Genomic DNA, 22,956 nt, shown 5'->3' on the forward strand with positions numbered 1-22,956 from the left:
TATTATTATTATTATTATTAGAAATTATTGATGAGGATCAATGGCTGTTGTAAACTTAATTCTAATTAATACATTAAAATGAATTACATTAAAATCAATAAATCAAAATGATGTGCAAAGTTTGGAGGCCGTCAGGACAAATCGATTTACAGGTGGTAACAAAGAGTAAAGCAATAGCTCAAGGGAGAGAGAGAGAGAGAGCGAGCGAGCGAGCGAGAGAGAGAGAGAGAGAGAGAGAGAGAGAGAGAGAGAGAGAGAGAGAGGTCTGAGTCTCTTCTGGCATCTCAGACCTCCCTCCACCCCCATCTCTTCACAGGACTGCCAACCCATCTAGAGTTATTCCAGGAATGTGTTGAACATGGCTGCCGGGATGAAAGCGCAGAAAACGGGACTGTTGGAACTTCGGCTCACTGTGGATCGCTGGATCCGTGTGCTCGCCTCTCTCACCGAGGACACACTGACCCTTAGCCCGGGAGAAACCACTGCTGAATCCGCAAACCCCAACCCGAACCAAGCCGGAGCAATCAACGGGGACCCAGCGAACCTGAGTTCCAGTTCTCCAATTCCCGAAACGATCACCAACGTCAAGCGCACGGTACGAGTTACTAAGCAAGATGTTGGAGGACTTGGTATCAGTATTAAAGGTAAGAAAAAACGACCTCGCATCTCGGTTTTATTACAACACCTGATAACTGTTCGATAGGTTATTTATTCACAAAGGTGGGTGTTAAATTACATTACCAACAGAATCGTAAGTTTTAGAAGAGCTGAGGTTCGGCAGACTACTATACTGCTTGCATTACTTAACTCATCTTAGTCATCTAAATGAATCATTGTCAAAGCGTTAACAAAGCGTGTTTTCCCTGATGGTTACACTTTCAAGTTCTTCATAGATTATAGTAAACGTGTGTCCCCGTCGCTCACAGGTGTTCAGTAGCTAGTTTCTCAAGATAAAATTAGAATCGCTTTGCAGCTCTACAATAACACGCAAACAACGGCAACGTAACAATGCTTATAAAGTGCATGCGCCTGCAGATATTAATTTTCTCCAAAGGTCACTGTATTATTCACGGCGCGTTTTAATACGTCGGTTCAACTGCAATTCATTACACTGGGTTGTCAATGTCTGTTCGTGTTGGCACAATTGAAACAACAAAATGTCACAGAACCAAACAGGAAGGTCTAATCACATTAATTCGTGCCATTTTATCTAGCGACAAATCTTCTGGTATTTGTTATTCATGCAGGTTATTTTCATGCTAATGGAGTCGAATTTCTCAGGGTTTCCAAGTTTTTAGAAAACCCGTAAGGAAAACACTTTTGAGCAGTTTCAGACAACATAATTGAAAATGTGCTTTAACAGATACATTTTATTAGTTGTTTGATTGAATGTCTGCGCTTACTTTGTAAATTTGGTAAACAAACGGCAGGTCAGGTAATAGTATATATCATATATTGGACCCCTGGATTACACATGTAAACAGTTTATATAGGGTTCAGCCCTCTCAACATAAACTTTGAAAGTGAAGTGTGCTTTCTGTGATTCAGCAGTTTGTTCAACGCCGCACTTGTTCACTGTAATATATTACTTTTTCTTAATGTCATTGAACAAGCTGAAGTGAACTGTTTCAATGTGAAGCACAAATTGTTGCCATGGTACAGCGAGACCAAATCGATGAAGCGCCATGAAGCCTTTGTGTATTTAAAGAAATAAATTAATTAATTAAACAGAGAACAAGTGTCCCATGCATGGTAGTGTATTATCAAATGGGAAGGGGTCTATTTTAAATACAGCTTACGGTGCTCTTGCTGTTGCCATGCGGGTGATGCCCAGGTGGGGGCCGCACACTGGCGTTGCCTGAGGTGAAATCACCCTCCACTGTAAAGCACTTTCAGATCACAGGATTGAAGGCCGTATATATTAATAATGCAGTGCAGTATTGCACTGTACTACGAGAATGCACCCCTTGAAGCAAGGAGATGAATGGTCCTGTGTCTAGACCACTGTTCAATTGATTTTGATTGTGGATAGAAATTGACATAATACAGGGCTGGCTAACGTTACCCTGGACAGGGAAGTGTGCACTGTTTTTTTGTTGTTACTCAGCACTTAATTGATCAAAAAGCAGAATCAAAGCAGTTGAACATGCTGCTAACTCCCCCCCAGCTGGTGTGTTGGCTCTGTACGGTGAAAACAAACAAAAAGAAATACTGCAAATCCTGCTGGCTGCTTTAGTGTGTGGGACCAGCTTGCTATTTATGCGTGGAAAGGCTCTGTTGGAGTTCTACAGTCAAATTTTCCCGTCCACATCTGCCTGAGAGGTGCAAAATGCAATGTAGATCACCTCAGAGCTGGTTGCAATCTCGGTATGAGAATTAATGCATGCAGACACAAACAGAGGCAAAACAAAAAACAAAACAAAATCACACAGCTTTGGCTCAAAGTCAGATTCACACTCAGTGCAATCAGTAATCACATAACTATTCCCTGCCTGAGGCAGGACAAGTTTGCGTTTTCCAAATGTTGATAGAACAAATTATAACACGGCAAGGGAATTGGTTCACTTCCTGCATTGCACAGAACTTGTGAGGATTTGCCGTCCCTCAAATCTCCACATCTGCATACTTCTTCACCCGCGAGCTCCGTGGATCCCTCTTTGATAAACGCTTGCTTTGTCTCCTTGGCTTCCGTTCCCCTCCAGGAGCTCTACAGGGATTGCTTGGATCTTGCAGGGCTTCACTGCAGACTCCTAACACTGGAGGCCTTTTGCACCTGCGCTGTTTGAGATTGCTCTGCTCGTCCCTGGGAGCAGGAGGCAGGAGTATTCCCAGACACCAATTCTGACTTATGCAGTGCATTGGTCATTGATATGCACCGTATGGTGAAACTTGGGGGAAAAGTGACAAAATTCTTAATAAACCACCATTGTTAGACTGATATGTACATGTGAGTTTTGCAGCACTGTAGCGTGCATTTGTGTGTGTGTGTGGGTGAGTATGCATGTGTGTGTGTGTGTGTGTGGGGGGGGAGGTGAGTGAGTGTGTGCGAGTGTGTGTGTGTGTGTGTGTGTGTGAGAGAGAGTGAGTGAGTGAGTGAGTGTGTGTGTGTGTGTGTGTGTGTGTGTGAGTGTGAGTGAGTGAGTGAGTGAGTGAGTGAGTGAGTGTGTGTGTGTGTGTGTTTAAGTGTGTGTGTGTGTGTGTATGAGTGAGTGAGTGTGTGTACGTGTGTGTGAGTGAGTGAGTGTGTGTGAGTGAGGGAGTGTGTGAGTGTGTGTGTGTGTGTGAGTGTGTGTTTGTGTGTATGAGTGTGCCTGGGCTGTGCAGTGGTGGTCACCAGGCTCTCAGGTGAGTTCCACCAGCTTGTCCAGCCGACACCTCTATGGGAACAGCTGACATGTGGCTGCCAGGACGCTGTCAGCAACTGGCCCACGATGAAACAATAAAAGCTCCCTAATGGGGGCAAAGCAGCCTGCTGCTGTTTATTTTAGGGAGCGTACTCAGGAAGGAGGGGGGCTTCTTCCCCTCACATCAGCCATTGGTGGGCAATGGCGGAGAGGTGGAGAGGGACGGAAACCATTAGAATGCAGATTGAAATGAAAACGGGGCTTGTGTTTATTGTAGAGGCCGGAGCCTCATAGCATGCTATTTTACATTAGAAATCGCAATGTTGAAGTAACGTGGTCCTGGATGACCGTGCATAGTTATGGCTAATGGACTTAGATGTAGAATCGGGAGATTGTATATGCAGAACCTTAATAATACTTACCCAGTCTTTTTCTCTTGATAGAGGCTTGCAACAGGTATTGAAATAACACTTCAAATGCATAGCAGTTTTGGCCACTCTAGGTGTTGCTGGAAGCACAATAGTTTCTTTTGGATAGGATGTTAAATCAACGTCCAGACTTACCAGGGTCATTAAATATCCCATGGCACTTGAGTACAGGGTTCCCAGGTGTCCTGGCCAAGTTCCCAAATTGGATCTGGCCGCTTCATCATCCTCCAGCTTATGTGGCTTAATAATGCCTGGCTTTCCACCTCAGCCTTGCTGATTGTTTTGGCACAAAATGGCTGCCTTGCATCACCCAGGTGTGTGCGAAAAGTTGGTGGTGGCTGAAGTGAGCTTCACTCTAAAATCTTTTGAGAAAATGACTGTAAATCCATTCCATTGTGCAGACTGGAAGCCAACGGTGGGTTTCACTGGCTATGTTCACGTGTTTCTTGTAAAACCTGGAACTACAGAAAGGTGACTGTCCCATGTTGTTGTTCAGAAGTTATTGTCCTTAAAATCAGACTACGCTCAAAGAAGGACTGGGGGCTGGTGTCTTCATTGCCAGGTATCTTCTGAAAACTGTATGCAGGTGTCTCATCTGGTCTCAACTCTCTCCTCTGCTCTCCATCACTTGTGCAAGCAAGCGTGCTTTTTGGGGAAGTGGATGGACCGCCTGGTGACTACTTTCACGGCTATTGATCAGACAGGCTGAAGCTGGCCGGCCAGGGTCTGAGCCGATTAGCGGCTAAGTCTAGACCGACACAGTCTCAGAGCTGAGATGCCAGCTGTTTTTAGGATAACACAGAGAAAGGAGATTAAGGGATACATAGCAACTGTTGTAAAAGAGAGAATGATGTCCACACATTGGAGCCTGAGGGCTAATGGCTGATGGAAGATAAAGATTTCTTTATGCTTCTTTATGCTCACTACTCTATCAAACTGCCTTTATGATCAGGCAGATGCTTCTCCTGTAAGTTGTATTGAATTAAAAAAAAAAATACACTTAAATATATTCAGACACTCCATTAACTGTTTGGAAATGCCCACTGATCTTTTGGCACTGACACTCTTGCTACCCAGCAGATTTTTACCTCTTGAAAATAGCTCCCATAGCACTGAAATGTGTTTGTGTGTAAACCGAACAGATTTAAGATCCTACATGTAAAAATGCATTCCTCTATTCCACATAGTTCTCTTAGGAGGGCTATGTAATTATTGCTTTGTGGGGATTTCCCGAATATACGATCCATTGACATTTAACGAATGCTGTTTTAAAAATAGAAAACATGCCCACAAGCAGCTGATTGTGGGAGGAGAGAGCAATGCCAGGCAAACTCGTCAGAGGATGTGTGGTTTTAGGGTCACGTTGAGAACCCCAGTCTCTCAGAGTTCTAACTTACTCTCATTTAGGCCCTGCCTGGCAACCTTGCATGCTTATTATGGGATGTTATCAGTAGAATGTTGGTGAGAGGAGAATGTGTGCTATATGTGTGTGGAATCTCACCCAGATGACCCTCAGAAGCAACTCCATTGGATTTGGAAAAATCAGATTCATATCTGATTTCTGGTGTATATTATTTTTATTTAACCAGGAAGTCCTGTTGAGATTTACATGTGTTTTTCAAGAGGGGTTTGGCATAAAAGCCTAGTACAGTGATGACAAAGAAATGTATCAGATTTGTCAAGAAATCAGAATTACATAGCATAAAAAGTCAAGTGTAAGGCAGGCCTTGCTTTCAAAGACAAATGTTTTTTTGTTTTTTTTTACAAAAGTCTTCATAACCTTCATGAGCTTTTTGGGTTTCTTGTGGTCATGAGAAAATCTCATTGCTGTCATGATCCATGCTCAACAGGCAAAACATCAGTAAATGTCACATTAGCAGGTAGTCAAAAATAGCACATAAATGCATTTGGCTAAGGTAAAGGGAGACCCCAGAGTATGAGGTATTTCTGAAACAAGACATACGTTTCTTTCACGAGCGTATCAAAACCTCAGTATCTCAGTTGCAGACGAACACTGACCAATTTAATCAGGTCTAAATTAATTTTGTCATTCTTTACGAATGCTTCAGAAGGCCATTAACTTACTGGCCCTATCAGCAGCATTTTTGAGTGGATCAGCCTGACCTTTGTTTACTGTTATGCAATAAACGAAATGTCATGAGCCAAAATTGACATTTGGCACGAGCACTCACGCTGTTCAACTTCAGCAAAAGCCCAGCCTTGTTGCACCCTTCAGAACAGGCCATGCAAGATGGATAACATCGCTCCTCTGTGCTCTTCATACTCTGTTCTCCTGGCTTTACTTAATTTTTTCAAACCTCCCATCCTTGTGGCCTCATTAGCGTGAGTACTCTACTTTGAAGCAAAACAGAAGGGAGACATTCTTCAAACGACGGCTCTCCCTTATTCAACACAAGCAGTCCTTCCTACACAAACATCCCCCGATTTCTCATTAAGCTAGGACTGTAAAGCCATAGTGTCAACCCTCCCAACTACTCTGCCTAAGAATGCTCTTTTCCGTAGTTCTTTAAGAATTTGTTTGAGAACAGTGCAGATTGTTTCAGTAGAGAACGACAATTTGCTTTTGAGATGAGAATGACTTTTGTGTCTCTTCACAGGGGGCAAGGAGAACAAAATGCCCATTCTCATCTCCAAGATTTTCAAGGGGCTGGCGGCAGATCAGACGGAGGCGCTCTATGTGGGCGACGCCATCCTCTCCGTGAACAGCTACGACCTGCGGGAGGCGACACACGACGAGGCCGTACAGGCCCTGAAGAAAACCGGCAAGGAGGTCATTCTAGAAGGTAAGGAGAGATGCGAGACATGACACCACTCTTTTTTGATTGTCCACAATAAAATAAAAAAAAACTTTTATATATGTTTCCATCATTTTCATTTGACCTTCAGTGAAATTCAGCATTTAACAAACATATTGTTGCTGAACAATTACAAAAATAAAATGTCAATCTTAAAGAGTGAATTAAGTTGAGGTGTTAATAGGATAGTATGTCCCTTTGTTGTGGTTCTTTATCCTTGTCATGTAACTCAGACTTAGCATGACAAAAATTGTTGTAAATAGTCAGAACCGCCCCATCCCCCTTATCTGGCTAACATCTGTTTGTATGATGCACTTTCTGACGGTTGGAGTATCCTCTTTCTAAAGTCTGGTCTGATATGGCTCTTCCAACCATTAAGAATCTTTCTAGCAGCAGTAATGATACCAACTGTCACCAGTGCAAATTCACAGTTTGTTTTTTGAAGTTTCTTGTTCCGTTACTGGGCAGGCACTCAAACATTTTCATTCAACTGTGTTGCTTACGGTGTCTGATGAGGCCGTATGGGACACATCCTGTCAAAATGATGAGCTGTGACTGGAGTATACAGAGTCTGTTCAAAGAAGGTCAGATGGTTACAAGGGATGAAGGGATCCTTAAAACACCCGTTCCATAAAGCCAGAACCAGGAAATCACGAGGTGGAACAAGAGCTTGCAGACTGAGAACTTTGCAATTCACAGCTTTTTGGTGAGATCACGCGTGACCAGCCCTCACATGTGATGTCACACTGAGGATGGCTTTCCACCAAGATCGAGACTGTGCTCTGAGCTTCTTCAGCAGGCCAACTCCAAAGCTGAAGTCAGAGAAGTCAATGCAACAAGAACAGTAATGCTACGGGCTGGGTTGTAACATGTCAGGATAACAGAACCGGTCATGCTAGCAGGCTCAGCTGAAACAAGACAGCATAACAGAACCAGTAATGCTAGCAGGCTCAGTTTAAACAAGACAGCATAACAGAACCAGTAATGCTAGTAGGCTGAGAATAAAACGCATCAGCTCAACAGAACCAGTCATACTAGCAGGCAGCTAGTACGACAGCCTGTACGACAGACTACATAATGGAAGCTGGCATCGGTGAGCCAGCCTGGTTCCAGCTATACAAATGGAAAAGTGGATGAAGAAGGTGGTTGTAGTGCCCATCATCCACCTGCGGCCTCCAGCCTGGACAGGCCATCCGTCACGCTGTAATCCGAGAGGAGTGATAGCTCCTGTCAGCGCTAATGTTTGATGAGGCTTTCATGGTCAGTCTAGGAGTGTAGGAAACATTCCATCACTTTTTTAGGGAGTGAATTGGAACACAAGCCGAAGGTGTGGATTCTGTCTTTTGATGAGAAATTTTTTTGGACTTCCATGCCAGTCTGTATCGTGGCTAAGTTTTTTTTTTTTTTTTCGTTTTTGCAAATGTTGTTTTGTTACGGTCGAACGGTTTCCGTGGAATGCAGAACGTGTCACCAGGACGTGTCACGTGACAGAGGGCGACGCAGGAATGCGCAAGGTGTTGTGAGAGGAACAAGTGTTCCACGCCTCCTCTTAGTCTGATTTCGGTGCCATTAGCTAAAGCCAGTTTTAAATGTCATTGATTAAAAGAGCGATTAAAAATGTGACTGATTAAAAGTGAGGTTGCATGTGCTATAAATCACATAATGACATTGTGACCTGCTCCAGGTGGACCCAATATGTTTCTGTACCCAAATTATCTAAAGTGGCCAGTTTGGAGTGTGTGCTTGATGTCAATCCACCTGGACCCCAATATCAGCTCCCAGATTAATGGGACCCAGACCCATGCAGTTTTCCGATGAGCCTTGGACTCTCATAGTCAGCCAGCTGAGAGAATGCCAGAAAGAAAGATGAATGAATTGGCTTGCTGCTACATTGCCTTTGTCTTTGGTTGCTTTTGGCGCGCACAAATGGAATCGAGGAGAAGCCACATTTATTGATGAGGTTGTGAATGTGTTTTAGGACAAACACTCTGACCCCGCTGGCTCCTGTCTTGACAGCGCTCCCTCAGAGGCAAATATACCTTTTTTTTAGTAAACCTTCACAAAAACTCATTGGTGTTTCTTTGGCATCTTGAGGATCAGAAGTCAGCTAACGTGGGGCCTCTGATTTTGAGTGTCCACCATTATCCTGAGTGACTAACACGGCTTACATTTTTCACATACAATCCATTTAGGCACCTGGATATTTGCCAAACTAATTCAGGTTAAGTACCTCGCTCAGGCGTACAACGGTAGGACCCTGTCTGGAAATCCAAACCTATGACCCAGGAGTTACAAGGCCTGCTCCCTAACCGTTACACTGCCCCGCCATCACCTCGACTGCATCGGGGAGGGGCACTCAGAGAGGGACGGTTCCGTTCAGCAGGATTTTCCTCGCCTAAGTTCTCGAGCGGTTCGTCTGCTCACCCGATCGCGTGCGTTCTGCGGCCGCCAGGTGCGAGTGGCAGTCATCACTCCCCCACAGCGGCTGCGCGGCTCAGCTGTCGGCCCGCGGACTGAGAAGACGAGGCAGCTGGCAGAGTGTGCTCCGGAGGGGAGGGCACGCTCGTCTCCTAAATGGACATTCCAGCGCTAATACAGGCCTAGAAATATCATTGGGCTTTTCCAGTTTGGGAAAGTGGTGGGTGGGTCAGGGTTGCAAATCCGATGAAAAGTGGCCATATCCATGAATTATCTTGTTTGGCAGAGTCGTTGAAGCTTTGCATTTTTCGGGGTGATCCAGAGTTGCTGTCCCACGTCTTGAACAGTAGCATCATTGTTCATCTCCGCAAGTAGGAAGGAATTAGTACCGTGTGAAAGGGGATAGGATTGACAATATATGAAAGAACATATTTCCCCCTCATCGTCACCCCTCTGGGTTGAGAAATACGCAAACAAAAGCAGGAACATGGGAACTTCTGTGGGAAAATCTGCCCTGGACGTCTGTGAGGGAGAAAAGATGACCGGGCAGAAAATGGGCCGCCCCCACACTGACATTCTGTGAATCCTTGTCCTTTTATTCGAAGTGCCAGAATTTAAGGTCTTCAACCTTCCCCAGAAACCAAGGCCTGTGTGGACAGTTGTGGGTAACTACATCCTCAGGGCACTGACGGACATTAAGCCTGATGATTCAGTAAATGGTAAATGGACTGCATTTATATAGCGCTTTTATCCAAAGCGCTTTACAATTGATGCCTCTCATTCGCCAGAGCAGTTAGGGGTTAGGGGTTAGGTGTCTTGCTCAAGGACACTTCGACACGCCCAGGGCGGGGTTTGAACCGGCAACCCTCCGACTGCCAGACAATCGGTCTTACCTCCTGAGCTATGTCGCCCCCAGTACTTGGGCCTTATGATGTGCAGCGATTTTCATAGATGGTGAAGGACTGAAGATGGCACTAGTGGTTAATCCGGCAGGTGGGAATACTGCCAGCGGAGACTCTGCCTGCGCTCTAACGTAGAGTGTGGTGGGGAAGGGAATGCGATGATGGGGCAGCTGCTTCGCTGTGGGCGTCTCCCTCGAAAGGAGCTCACTGTGTGGCAAAGTGGAATCGCGGTGGGACCAGGGAACAATGCGAGGAAGTCTGATAAACCCATAAGCCTCACCGATAAATCCACACTGGATCCAGCGGCAAAACCTGCTTTCCTGGGAATTAGTGCGGTGTGTATGCATGTGTGCGCACGTGTATGCGAGTATGACTGTGTGTGCAGGTGTTTGTATGTACATTTGTGTATGTATGCGTGCGTGCTTGTGTGCGCATGGTTTTCACATATCGCATGTGTGTATGCAAGCAGGTGAAGTGTATACGCGTTTGTATGTTTCTGTGTGCATTTTTATGAGCTGTCTATTTGCGTTTAATGTGGCCAAGTACCAGCTCCAACATGTATGGATCCGTCAAAATGCATTCACGCTGATTTTTTAGCACGTTTAAAAAGCCCCCAGACAGTATTTCATTCTCGCTTACCAGCTGAGTACCAGGCCTAACATCCTGTGTTGAAATCATCAGGGTGTTCAGCTTTTGTGGGAAGTGCAACCTCTAATTCCACCTGGAACAACACAGTGAGACAGACAGCACTTTGAAACCTTCTATTGTCCATTCCCGGAAAATTTCTCCATTTGCTCAAGTCAAATCTTGTGAGTGAATTAATTCCATCTAAATGTAATGTGTTCTTGCTGTAAACAACGAAGACTTGAGGCAACCAAGTTTGTTCATTTTTTGGTTTCACATTTTTAGTTTTTGTGATGCTTGACAAACAAGCCTGTGTCACTCACAGGGGTTTTGATTGTTGAATCAGATTCTTGGTGCCACACGTCCTCAAACAAAATGATAATTCTCTGCAAAGTATGTGTGAACAAGAATAAATTATTTTAATGCCGTGTTATTCTTTTGAAAGCTAGGTCACTCACTCCCCAAAACACACATTTGTGGAATAATAATTGGTTTTTGCTCTTAGCTGAAGGGAGAAGTTGTTCTTTTGCTAAACGCAGTATGTTTTAACAAATGACAAAATGGAAAAGTTTGTGTAGTTATGGGTACTGCTGAGCTTTGCAAAATGCAGGGAAGAAGAGATTACATTCACAGCAGCTTTGCGGTATAGAATCACCAACGAAGAAGTATTCCTAGACTTAAGTTCAAATTAGCATTAAACCAAATGTCAGTATTTCCAGAGTTAAATGTACTGAGTGGTGAATAAATGCGATTTCTGCATTCGTTTACTGAGAAAAAAAAAAAAACATTTTCCGAGCAGACTGCCTTGTCCACTGTGGCTGGTAACCACGGTGGTCAGAGGTGGGCTGGAAAGATTGAAAACGCAAAATCAGATTTGAGGACAATTTTGAAAATTGATTGGGCTAATGTGGGCAATTTTCAGATCTGCTGAAGCTTTATGGCAGCTAGTGCGGAAAATCCTAAAAGAATAGAGAGTAGAGAGCAAGCGGGCGGCTAAATAGACAGGCCCACACATCCCTCCGGTAATGATAATGATGAGGATAATGTGAGCGAGCGTGGCAGCTCCAGGGCACTCCTATGGCTTCCTCCCCAGCCGTTCGAATACAGCGTGGCTGTTCCAGAGCGGCACGGCCACGCTCGATTCACTGGAGCTCCCGGTTGCTGCTTGCTATCGAACACTGCGTGGCTTGGCTCAGCTCGTGCTGTTAAATTAGTCGGAACAAGGGAGGAGAGCTCCATAATTGCACGATGGCTTTGGATTCGCTTAGGGCAACTTTTCAGGAGCAGACATCGCTAGTGACTGCTGTTTAACGCGCATACTCAAAGGTTTAACCGCATAGAAAAATAAAATAAAATGAAAGCAAGCAGGACAAACAGAGGGACGTACAGTATTAATCCCCCAAGACAAGTTGCATAGCTCACATGTAATGGGATTCATTTCTACGGCTGGCAATTTTTACAGAAATATGTTGAATTTAGTAGTTTGTTTAGATGGGTATTTCTTAATATGGGATTTCACAGTGCAACCTTCTGGTTGCAATGCTGAAATCTGTGGATAACCGGATGATCACCATCTCTTTATGGTTTATTTGCTACTATAACAGATTTATTCATTTTTAATGAGTGCATTTTGTTTCACTGTCAGGCTTACAAATACGTGACTAAGTCTTGTTCATTGTGCTCACGGTATTCATGACTTTAGTTTATGTCAGGAGGAGATTAGAAAACAAGCAGGGGGAAACTCCACCCAGATATATTTGGAACTAGAGTCATATATGTCCTAAACGTTACACTCCCTTGGATGAGACAAGCCAGGAAACATTCTCTAGACACTGGGTGGGTGTGAGGAGGAATAGGGGATTACAGCATGTATTTATTGGCTGAGGGAAGATGTTAGTGTGTACTGCAGGCTTAGAGAGGACAGTATTGTGTGGCAAAGGGTGACAGAGGGCTGTAGTGTGTATTTAACAATAAGGAAGGATAATAGTGTCAGTTACAGTGAAAGGGGATAGAAGTGTGTACATGAGTGAGAATGTGTGGGAGCATGTACTTAAGAGTAAGAAAGTATGGGAGCTTGTACTTCAGATTGAGGGAGGATGGAAGTGTGTACTTCAGGGTAAGGGGCCAGAAGAATGTACTTCAGGATAAGTAAGGGGATGGAAATATTTAGTTCAGAGAAATAGGATTATAGGTGTTAATTTTTAGTGTAAGGGAGGCGGAAGTGTGTACTTTAGAGTGGGCGAGCACAGTTCTGTGCAGTTAATGGTGTCAGTGGATGGCACTATGAGATTAGGCGCTAGTGTACTTTCAGAAAGGAGCGAGTAGGATAGCGCTTGGTACGATGGTAGTGTGTACTACGGAACTGGAGAGGATAGAATTAAGTAGCGTAGAGCGAGGGAGGGCGGTAGTGTTCGCTGCATTGCTACAGTGGATAGACTGACATGACAGTGTGCACTGTGGCATTAAAGATCAAGGAAGCATATGTCAGAGGGGTTTGCTCTGATATTTTAGCTTAGTGTAATGGGAAATGTAGTTTACTGCCACTCTTAGTCTGCCATCAGTGTTACGCTTTGCTTGTTCCCTAGGATGCTAATGTGGCCGTGATTTTAAGTCTGGTTCAGAGTTTTGTGTGGCAGGGTCAACTGAACACTGTTTTCTGATTGTACATTTTTTTTTTAGTTATTCTAATTCTAATTCTATTTAACAGTGGATGCCAGTGCCCACTCCTGCAAGGGCCCAAGAACTTACATGAACTATGTGGAACCTGGAGGTACTTAAAAAAGTATTTTTAGCTCATACTCTATGTGAGGTTACTTCCTTTCAATATATCATGTGAATGGAAGTGAAGAAAGTGGTTTATGATCTTCTGTTTCACAAACCAAGGTCCTGAGAGATATATTACTGAGAGCCATAGAAATATTTCACAGTTCTTCATCTTATAGAAAACACCGCAAACTTTGTATCGTGTCACTTTCAACTGAGGGGAAAAAAGGTTTTCATTTATTTCGGACTGACAAAAATTACTTTCAACTTGTTTTGTTGTGAATTTGTTCGAAATAAAGCAGTTCAATCTTGTCCAAAATGTAATATCTGAAAGGTTGATCGATTAGCCTGCTTCTCTGTTCCCGATTTCGAGCGAACTGTATGGTGCATTGTCAGCATTTTGACCTCAAGCTAACTTATTACCTCAAGTTTAACTTCTGAAGGCATCACAAGGAAAGCACTAAAAATGTCTGTCTGTCTGTCTAAAGTGATACAGTAGTTCATATGCATTTTTCTTTTGGTTATTTACATTTCTTCTCTTTTGTAAAAGATCTACACTTGACTTTTTATTATGTAAGGGCAAAATTATTTTTATTATATACTGACTTTAAAAAGTGAAATGTTGTTATTCAATTTGTAACCTTTATATTCCCAAATGTGAAATGTTGCAACACATATACAAACCCATTAGAGTGAAATTACCAATCAGTGGCTCAGTTTTTCGTAAAGTTTTAGTTGCAGTCTGACTGCAAACTGATTGAACATCAAACCAGTTGTAATACGCTCCATGTCATCACTGATACACAGTAAAATGTCCAATGTTAATTCAGCTCTAACAGTGTTTATGCAACTCTTAACAGATAACATTTGGTCTCTGGAATGTGGAACGAAATGTTAAGTGTTGAATTAACACTGGACATTTTACTGTGTACAAAGATGAGCATTAATCAAAATTATTTGCATCATTAAGGAAATTTTGTCAGTACACATGATACCTTAGCACTAATGCTGAAGAATGCAGTGTGGAAAAGTCAACAGTGATTGACATAAAGGAGGATGATAATGAATAATATTTCATAAAAGATGCTAAAGATCTCTGAAGTGGATCACTGAACAGGATTGTTCTGAAAAAAATGAATAAGTGGCCCCCGATTACAATTTGTTCGATTATTGGTCATTTACTTAAGTGTATTAGTGTAAAAAAAACAACAAAAAACAGGTTGAAATTTTTTTTGAGACTTAAATGATTGTGAGCATATTGGTGTGTGCGTGTGAGCGCACACATATGTATACATACACATGTGTACATGCATGTGTGTGTATGTGTTTGTGCATGCGTATGTGTGTGTCTGTGTGTATACATGCTTCCATACGCATTACATTGTCTGCACAAAAACTGTCTGTTTACCCAACCAAAGGAGCTGCAAGCCAGCAGATAATTTGCTAAAGCGGGAACAACCTTGAGCCACAACTCCCTGCTGACCCTGCCCTCCACAGTGCCCCCTCCCCCTCCCCCTCATACCCTCCCTTTGCCCCTCTCTGCCTTCCCAGTTCCCCTGCCCCCCCCCCGCAAAAAAAAAAATCCACTTAGGCTCCTGCCAAACTTCCGTCACTGAAGCAACAGGTGACGGCAGGCAAGTATTTGAGAACCCACCCCCCCCCACTCACCCACCCCTGCCAGACCGGGAGGCCCCTCGCAGACAAAGGAAGGCTGGGAATCATGGGTGTTTGGGCCCTACTGCAATGCCGCTTACCCCAGCTCTCCTTTTCCCAGGCCCACGGGAGGGTGGGGGCAATCGGGGTCTCCCCGGAGGCCAAATTCACAACTGCGACACTGCCAAGATTTACTGCAGGGCCTGTCTTGTAAAAAAAAAAAAAGGATTCTCTGAGGTCTGGCAAACCCATTCATTCAGATTCATTCTCTGCAAGCCACTCCCAGCGAAGTTACCGCCTGATTAATTTGCGGTAGGCTGCATCCCTCGCAGTGCTTTACCGCCAGAGTGGGGCTGCCCCCTCTTGTCATCAAACCTGCTCGTCTTCTGCACCATTTTGTTTTGATGTATTCACTATGCAACGGGATTGTTGCATTGCATTGTTTATTTGTTCAGCTGGTTCCCTTATCCGTAGTGACTTGCGCATCTTTTTCATGCTGTCTTTTTATACAGCTCTAATCAGCAATGTTTAATGAGGAAATTCAAGGGTGCTGGGATTTGAACCTGCAACAGTCTGGGATTTGATCCTACAACATGAGTCCACACCTGTGCTATACAGTGACCACCACTGACTAACCTGAGCTCTTACTTGACTGGGATAGAGATTTGGTCTCAAGACAGGCATTGCAGCGTTCCTTTATAAATAGTCTGGGACATTTTTAAACTAAAATGCCCACCTGTCTGTTTTGGAGGGTTACATAATGTTATTGTTGACTCAGCTGGTCAGCGAAGGTCAGTTAACCTGGGAACTGATACAGTATCTCTCTGTGTGATATCCTTGAGTCCAGTATCCATTTATAGTTTTCTGCCTGAAGGCAGATGTGATTCTAATACTTCTTTCTCCACATTGCTATTTTATTTTGCTCATCTAGCAATTCTTAATGCCTAAGCATGTTCATACAGAAAACATTCATAAAGCCATTTGGTCTTTTGGAGAAACCTGCCTCCTCTTGAACTCTGTTCTCCATTTATAGATTGTCCTATGGATTTTTATAGTGCATAACCCCAAGATTGGGTTACTCAGAATTCTGCCTTCATTGAAGTGACAAGCCTGTAAAAGGAAAAGTAGCAGCCAAAGAGTTGTATTGTCAGATTAAAACTGGCAGACACTCTGTTGCATGGCAATATAATTAGGGAGTCAGAAATTAAATTTGCTGTTGTCGCTATTCTTGTGTTTGGAAAATGTGTTTGGCTTTGGAAGACGTTTTTCTTTCAGTCACTGGCATGAAGCCCCCTTACTTGTATGTGTTAAGCTCTGAGTGACTCACATCAAGCGATTCAACTCCGATGAATTGATTGCTTTCCATTTTTAACAGACCATTTTTTTTTAGAAAACACACAAAAGTATATCATAGACAATATTCTGTGTGTCTGCTTTGCCAGCCACTGTAAATGACAGGCATACAATACAATCTAATCAAGTGAAAGGTGATAAATGTCATTGCTGGGCCCTTTATCACAGAGTTAGCTGGATAACTGCACTGAGTAAGACCCGGAACGCTCCCAAATCTGGAACATGGCCTGGAGTAAAAAGAGCCGTTCCAGGTTTTACTGTGCACAGTTATCCAGGTAATGCAATAATCCTGTTTTATGAAATATCCCCCTGAGCTCCTGGTCTGAAAACAAGATTTGTCACCTTGTATTCTTTTTCTCTTCTGGAGGGGGTACTTCATAGCCTTCTGTTGTTATGTTTTAGGTAATCTCAAACCCAGAATCTCTAGAGTGTCTGAAAAGAGAGAAGTTTCTGTGAGACTGGATTTTTCTTATATTTCATGCAATCTGTTTGGTACTACCAATTTCTAGCCAGTGTTATATGACAGTCAATGGTTGCGTTCGGAGCTGGAACATCTAGGGGTCTGAAAGTAAAAGTCCTGCCATGCGTTTCTTCCACCCATGAACTCAGCTAGCTGATTTCACTAATTAGTCCTACCTCCTGGCTGAAGTATTGTGCAAATTTGCAAATCTAAGTGATTGGTGCAAAATACTGTAGGACTTTTACTTTCTGAACTTGGGTTTTCCGCCTGTGGTTGCATTTGCTTGAATCCCAGGGTCATGTTTATTTTTTAATTTTTAATTTAATTTATTTTTTAACCATTTTTTTCCACATCTCACACCATTGTTGTGTTGCTTCATTCAAATAGATTTATTTTTACACTTAGAGTGACTTTTCATTCATAATGAAGTTGACATTTTGTAACAGTATCCATCATCTAGTGTTTCAATATGCCAGACTTTGGGGCAGCACTGGTAAAATGCTTATGCTGTGTTAATGTCCACAGATACACAACGCACAGATTCACATGCACAACTGAGATAACTGAAGGCAGCAATAGTATGTTTTGCGATTCTTCTGCTTTGCTCAAATCCTAACACGGCCCGTCCATCAACCAATCAGATACTCGTAAATATGTGTAGGATTTTATATTTGTCAAAGCACATGACTGCAGTAGCTTAATTAAAACAAGAGACCCAAACCGCAGATGTTTTTTTTTTTTTTTTTTTTTTAAATCACAAAATGTATTCTTCAATAACAGCAAAAAATCTCCTAGATTGAATTCATTACACTCAAGGAGCCCATGGGTCTTCTGACCAATCATTAATAGATGGAAGCCCTATTGTACATATGTATTTGACGCTTACAATGTGCACCTTATTGCTAGCCAGAAACACATACACGGCATGAGTTAGCATGGCAAGGGCGCACCCTAATCAGAAGCAGAAAATATTTCTGCCAGAGAACCTTTCTAATGAAATTGGCTCTTTTTTAGACTTTTTTTAAGAGTGGTAATAGGATGCAGTCTTTTTCCTTTTTTTAAATGCTGTTTGGTTTCATTTTAATGGGCAGTAGTCCCTGTTCGTTAAGCTTGGTCGAATTATGTGTGCCTTTGAATGACAGACTGGAGATACAGCCGGATTGTCTTCAACAGCCGTCCTTCGCTCACAGAAAGAGAAGGAACGGGTTCGCTCCCGCATCTCGGTGTGACGCCTCGCTGCACACTGTGTGTAAATTCAGCGATCCACCCTGTTTTGAGGCTTTGACGTTTTACGCAGGAGAACCGTGGCCTCCGGGATTAGATATACTCCGTGCTCAAAGACAGTCCAGTTTGTGCATTCCTGTCAGGCTCCCGGAGGATTAGCTGACAAAAGAAAACGGCTCAATTAAATCACGACTCCCCCCCCCCCCCCCCAACCTCTCCTCCACGAGCGTGTCAGTTTGGTTTTGGAGCAGGCGGATGCAAACGCCCTCAAACCGCGGGTTTGCAGCTGGCCGCCCGGCTTCTCGAGCGTCGATCCGACGGTCCTTGCGTGAAAACGGCCGTCTGCTAACCTCCAGGCTCCATCTGTGCTCTGTGTTCCCCACTTCGGCTCAGCTGCAGTGCCCTTTGTCCCTGCCTCGGAGCGGCAGACTTCAGCAGGTCTTTATTTTCCCGTTGTTTCATGGGCGTTTGCTCACGTCAGCGGCTGCCAGGCTCTAACTTTCTAAAATTCAACACTCAAAGTGTAGCACAGAGGCCATTATTTTTGGATTGAATAGAGGCATTTGATTTCATACTGCCAAGTTTTATTAAATGAGACTGCAGTAAGATTTATTTATTTTTACAATCAAGGCATTAGTGGTTTGACGTCTTTCCAAAATTATGTTCAAAACTTCCTTCAGATTGCATGAAGAGCGTGTAAAAACTTTCCGTTGTTAAAAGTAAACTATCTTGAAAAATGGAGACGTTCCTCACCCTGCAGTAATTCAGCTGGTGTATCCAGAGCTGAAATAATTAAAAAGTTGAGATCAGAAAGTAAAATTTATTCGTCTAACAACCTTATTTTTTCCTTCAGAAGAATTTACTTGCATTTCATACTCGGTTAAGCTTTTAATTAACACTTGTGACACATTATGCATAGCCGTCTAGTGCAGAATGAGGTGCTGTGTCTGGGTGTGCCTGCTTGTCTGGGGTGTTATTCATTTTTTGATGTTTCCCTTTGATGGCTGTTTTCCACGGTTTTAATAGAAACAGCTTTTATAAAAAAAAAATTAAAAAAACAGCTTTCAGTGGAGTGAATCTCGACAACAGGATCAACCACATTGGATACTGGTTTTCTATCATAAGGTCAGAGCCAGGCAACTGATTGAAGAGTGCGCACACACACACACACACACATACACATATGCACACGCACATGAGTGCACACACACGCACACACACACACACACACTCACACACACACCTCAAATATCTGTCTGTTAATTCAATTAAAGTGACCTTTGAATGACAAACACATGGTGTTGCCAAACAAAGCAGACAAATTGAATTTTTGTGCATCTCTCTCTCTCACTCCTCCCACCCCCAATCCCCCCCTATTTCTCGCTGTCTCGCTGTCTCTCTCCGTGGGCACATGCTTTTGTTTGTGAAATATGCTCGTATTCATGTGATATGAGGTGTTTGTGTATTTTGTGTGTGTCTGTTTGTGCCTGGTGTTTGTCCATATTTGAGAGAGTGAATTGGTGATGTGCCTGTATGTCTGTGCATGCTAGTGTTTTTTTCATGTATGTGTGTGCGTGTGTGTGTGTGTGTGCATGTGTGTGTGTGCTGGCGACTTTGTGCCAGAGAGGTAAAAGGACATTCCACAACTAATAGGGCTTATGAGCTGAACAGCATGCTTCAAAAGTCACAGTGTAGCAAATGAAACAGATTCCGGCTGCTCCCACGGCAACGAGGAAGCAGGGGGCTCAGCTATGGCTCGCTGTTGTCTTTGACTCGGCGTCCGACCGTTGTGTTTGCCAGCCGAGGCCGGAGGGATAATGACCACCACACCGTTGAATGCCTGTTGCCCGTTCCACAAAAGGCCGACCGACCGAGTGGCGAGAAGGTCTGAACTAACACGAGCCTTCAGTCTGAAAGCTCAGCGCTTGCCGCACATGCTTCCATGGCAAACGTCAGATCTCACGGAACGGTTCTCCATAAATGGTAAAAGAAAAAACCCGCGTTGGCCTTGTTTTCCCGAGCACACCGCGCTTATGCGTCTATCGTACGTGTTGACTCACGGGTGTGCTCGCTGCTCATTACCGGCCGCTGATTAATTTCATTTGGCGGAATTTGTCGGGAACGCACAATCTGGCGGCTTTTCTGCAGGGCCGACGCGAAGCCTGCCTGCCTGCCTCTTTCTGAACTGAGCGAGGGTGGATTCAGTGGAAGAATAGAAAGGCTGCACAAAGCCATCATCCCGGTTTGCCAGATAAGCTGAGGTAATAACGGCTTTTCAGCTATTTTTAGCGTCAAATTAATGCTGGAAGAGAGTGGTATTCACGGCAGCATTTGGATTTTATTAAAAGTCACGCCCGTTCGGGTTGACTCCGAGCATGGTTGCATTTTTCCTGTTCCCCCCTCAGGTTCGTTTGAGACCAGTCTTGTTGGTCAGACAATCGTTGAAGACACATCCTCTCCCGCTAGGACAGTTTTATTTAACTGGATTTTATTCACTCTCAATAGATAAGACCCCAAAGTCATATATCCCTATGAATACCAATGGATATTTGAGTGTTCAGAAAAATGAATTGCATTGTTCGGACCGTGTTTCAGAACACGCTGGGTTTTAAATGCACTCAAACAATGTGCAAGCCAGCCATATTTTTCCGTAAACATCCGAACATCGGCAAAGGCGGCGGTTCGTTGGCGGGGGAGATATGCTAAGGGTGCACTACAGTTGATGTATGGAGAGTGAGTTATAGTCTGTATGTACATATTGCTGAAGATAAGCCAATGCTGTGCCCAGGTATGTCCGATATGCAGGGGTGGGGGGGGTGTAAGAGAGCATCTGGGAGCTTATCGCTGCCGGGGGGAAGGGTTCGGGGGGGGGGGTGTGCACAGAAAGTAGCGGCTCTCTGGTTCAGATCATGAGCGTGAAGTCTATTTGTGTCGCGGAGGAAGCTCCCCGTCCTGCGGCAGAAGGGACACTTCGCGCCTTGCGGTCGACACCCGAGACATGTCCCCTACAGCTATTTATACTGTGGCGTCCCGCGGCGTCCTGTGGCTTATTTTAACCCTGCCGCCTTTCATCTCTGCTATAGGGGCCACCAGATTCATCTGATTACTCACGTCTAATGTACTAAACCCATTTCTAACCCCAATTAAATTGTTCTCTATAAATGGATTGCCCGGTTTTGCGTGCAGTCTCATCTTGTTCAGATAAGCCCAGACGAGTGTTTGTTCTGGAAGAGCTCAAAGGGTAAGCATTTGCGCTAACACCCGGGACAAGCGTGGGGTTGAGTTCCTCTTGTACAACCTTCAGCAATTGCAGTGTAGTATGGCAGTTAGAGAACTGAACTTATTACTCAAGGTTGCGGGTTTCATTCCCAGCGGGGGTTCAGAGGCATTGCCCTGTCAGTGAGGTACTTCGAGAGTAAGTCGACACAGGGCAGAAAACCGCTCATGTAGCGCTGTCTGTTGGCTAAAAATTTTCGACCTGATTGCACTGTGAGCCACACCCAATTAGTGATGTCATTGCAAGTTTTTTCCTCAGCGATCAATGGAAAATTCCTACTTGGACATCGCTGATTAAGGTGTGACCAGTAGTACCACCTAGTTGAAATTTTTAACCAATAGGAAGTGCTGCAACAGCAGTTTTCTGCCCTGTGTTCACTTACTCTTTAGCCTGCATTGCCTCAGTGAAATATCCAGCTGTGTAAATAGATAGCATGGAAAAATGTATCTCTGGATGAGGGCATCCGTTCAAGGGAAACGAATGGGAATGAATGTTCTCCTCTGAAGCGTGTGGGGATAGCCGCTGCTTCTTTTCCACATGAGCCGAGCAGTGAGGGGTGGTCTTCACTCAGCAGACGAGCGTCAGGCTCTTGCGCGATGAGATGATGACAGCCCCGCCAAGTTTAACTCTCCCTCCCTGGCCGACGCGATGGCAAATTATGCTTCGCCGCCTGGCTGCTGATGTCAGTCAACGCCGGCGCGGCCCGGATTTCATGCCGGGCCGTGGGACTCTTCCACGCGCTGGAAGAGCGCGTTAGCAGGATACGCCGCCAGCAGCTCGGCTCTAGTCTGTCACGCAGCTGTGTGCGGCTGTATAAACAGATGTGTGCAGCTGTGTGAAACTCCTTCGGTCTCAGACTCCTGGGCTTCAGGAAGGCCTGGGCCTGGTAAACACATTTTAGACTAAACAGAGGCCACCGCACACTGACTCTCTTTCCCTCTTCTTCCTCTCTCCCGCCAGTGAAATACATTAAGGAGATGTCGGCCTACTTTAAGAATGCCTCGCCCGGGGGCGCTATGCCCTGGGACTCCCCGGCCGCGTCGCCCCAGAAACAGGGCTCGGCCAATTCGCCCACGGAGCTGAAGGAGAACCGGGCCATCCCTCTGAAGATGTGTCAGGTCACCAGGAAGCAGTGCCCCCCGGACACTGAGAACAGGTAGGTCCCCTAAACTGGTAACATCAGGCCAATCCTTCATAGGACTCCTTAAGACTGTAAGGGCCTGTGCTAATTTGACCACACCCCTAGAAGAACTGTATGTAAGGACAGTCCAGGACTACAATATAGGTGTGCAAGGATCATACGCTTGGATGATAGCCAGCCAATGGCTAGCCATGCAAAAAGGTATTAAAGGAAGTCAGCAGTTCTATAGGAGCTCCCAGAGAGTCTCCCTCTTCCAGGGAAAAGGTGCGGTGCATTTTGGGAAGGATCGAACCGGCCTTGTTATTTCCACGCATTTCCCATTTTCCGAGCTCGTGCGGCTCGAGCCGAAGTCCTCCGGGGAGCGCGGGGGAGGACGGACTCGCTCTGCGGAGACGCACAGGAACACAATGCGAGGCCGGCCCCCAGTCAGAACGCCGCGCGCGCTCCGGAATGGCTGACATTTCGCTTAGTCCCACACAAAGTGTCACAAACGCCAGTGTAACAAGTATCAATTATGAACCGTTCTCCAGTTCACACTAACAATATTGTTCTG

General features: G+C 44.5%; 1 protein-coding gene across 1 annotated transcript in view; it reads left to right on the forward strand.

The window, feature by feature from the left end:
* Window positions 1-270: 270 nt before the first annotated feature.
* snta1 (syntrophin, alpha 1) overlaps window positions 271-22,956 on the forward strand; it is a 29,583-nt gene continuing 6,897 nt past the window's right edge. The window contains exons 1-3 of the mRNA XM_035387144.1: window positions 271-644; window positions 6,391-6,576; window positions 22,223-22,418. Coding sequence (XP_035243035.1) covers window positions 359-644; window positions 6,391-6,576; window positions 22,223-22,418 — 668 coding nt within the window. The 5' untranslated portion in view covers window positions 271-358. The remainder of the gene's footprint in view (window positions 645-6,390; window positions 6,577-22,222; window positions 22,419-22,956) is intronic.

The sequence above is a fragment of the Anguilla anguilla genome, chromosome 13 (genome assembly GCF_013347855.1).
Source record: "Anguilla anguilla isolate fAngAng1 chromosome 13, fAngAng1.pri, whole genome shotgun sequence".
Classification (NCBI taxonomy): domain Eukaryota; kingdom Metazoa; phylum Chordata; class Actinopteri; order Anguilliformes; family Anguillidae; genus Anguilla; species Anguilla anguilla.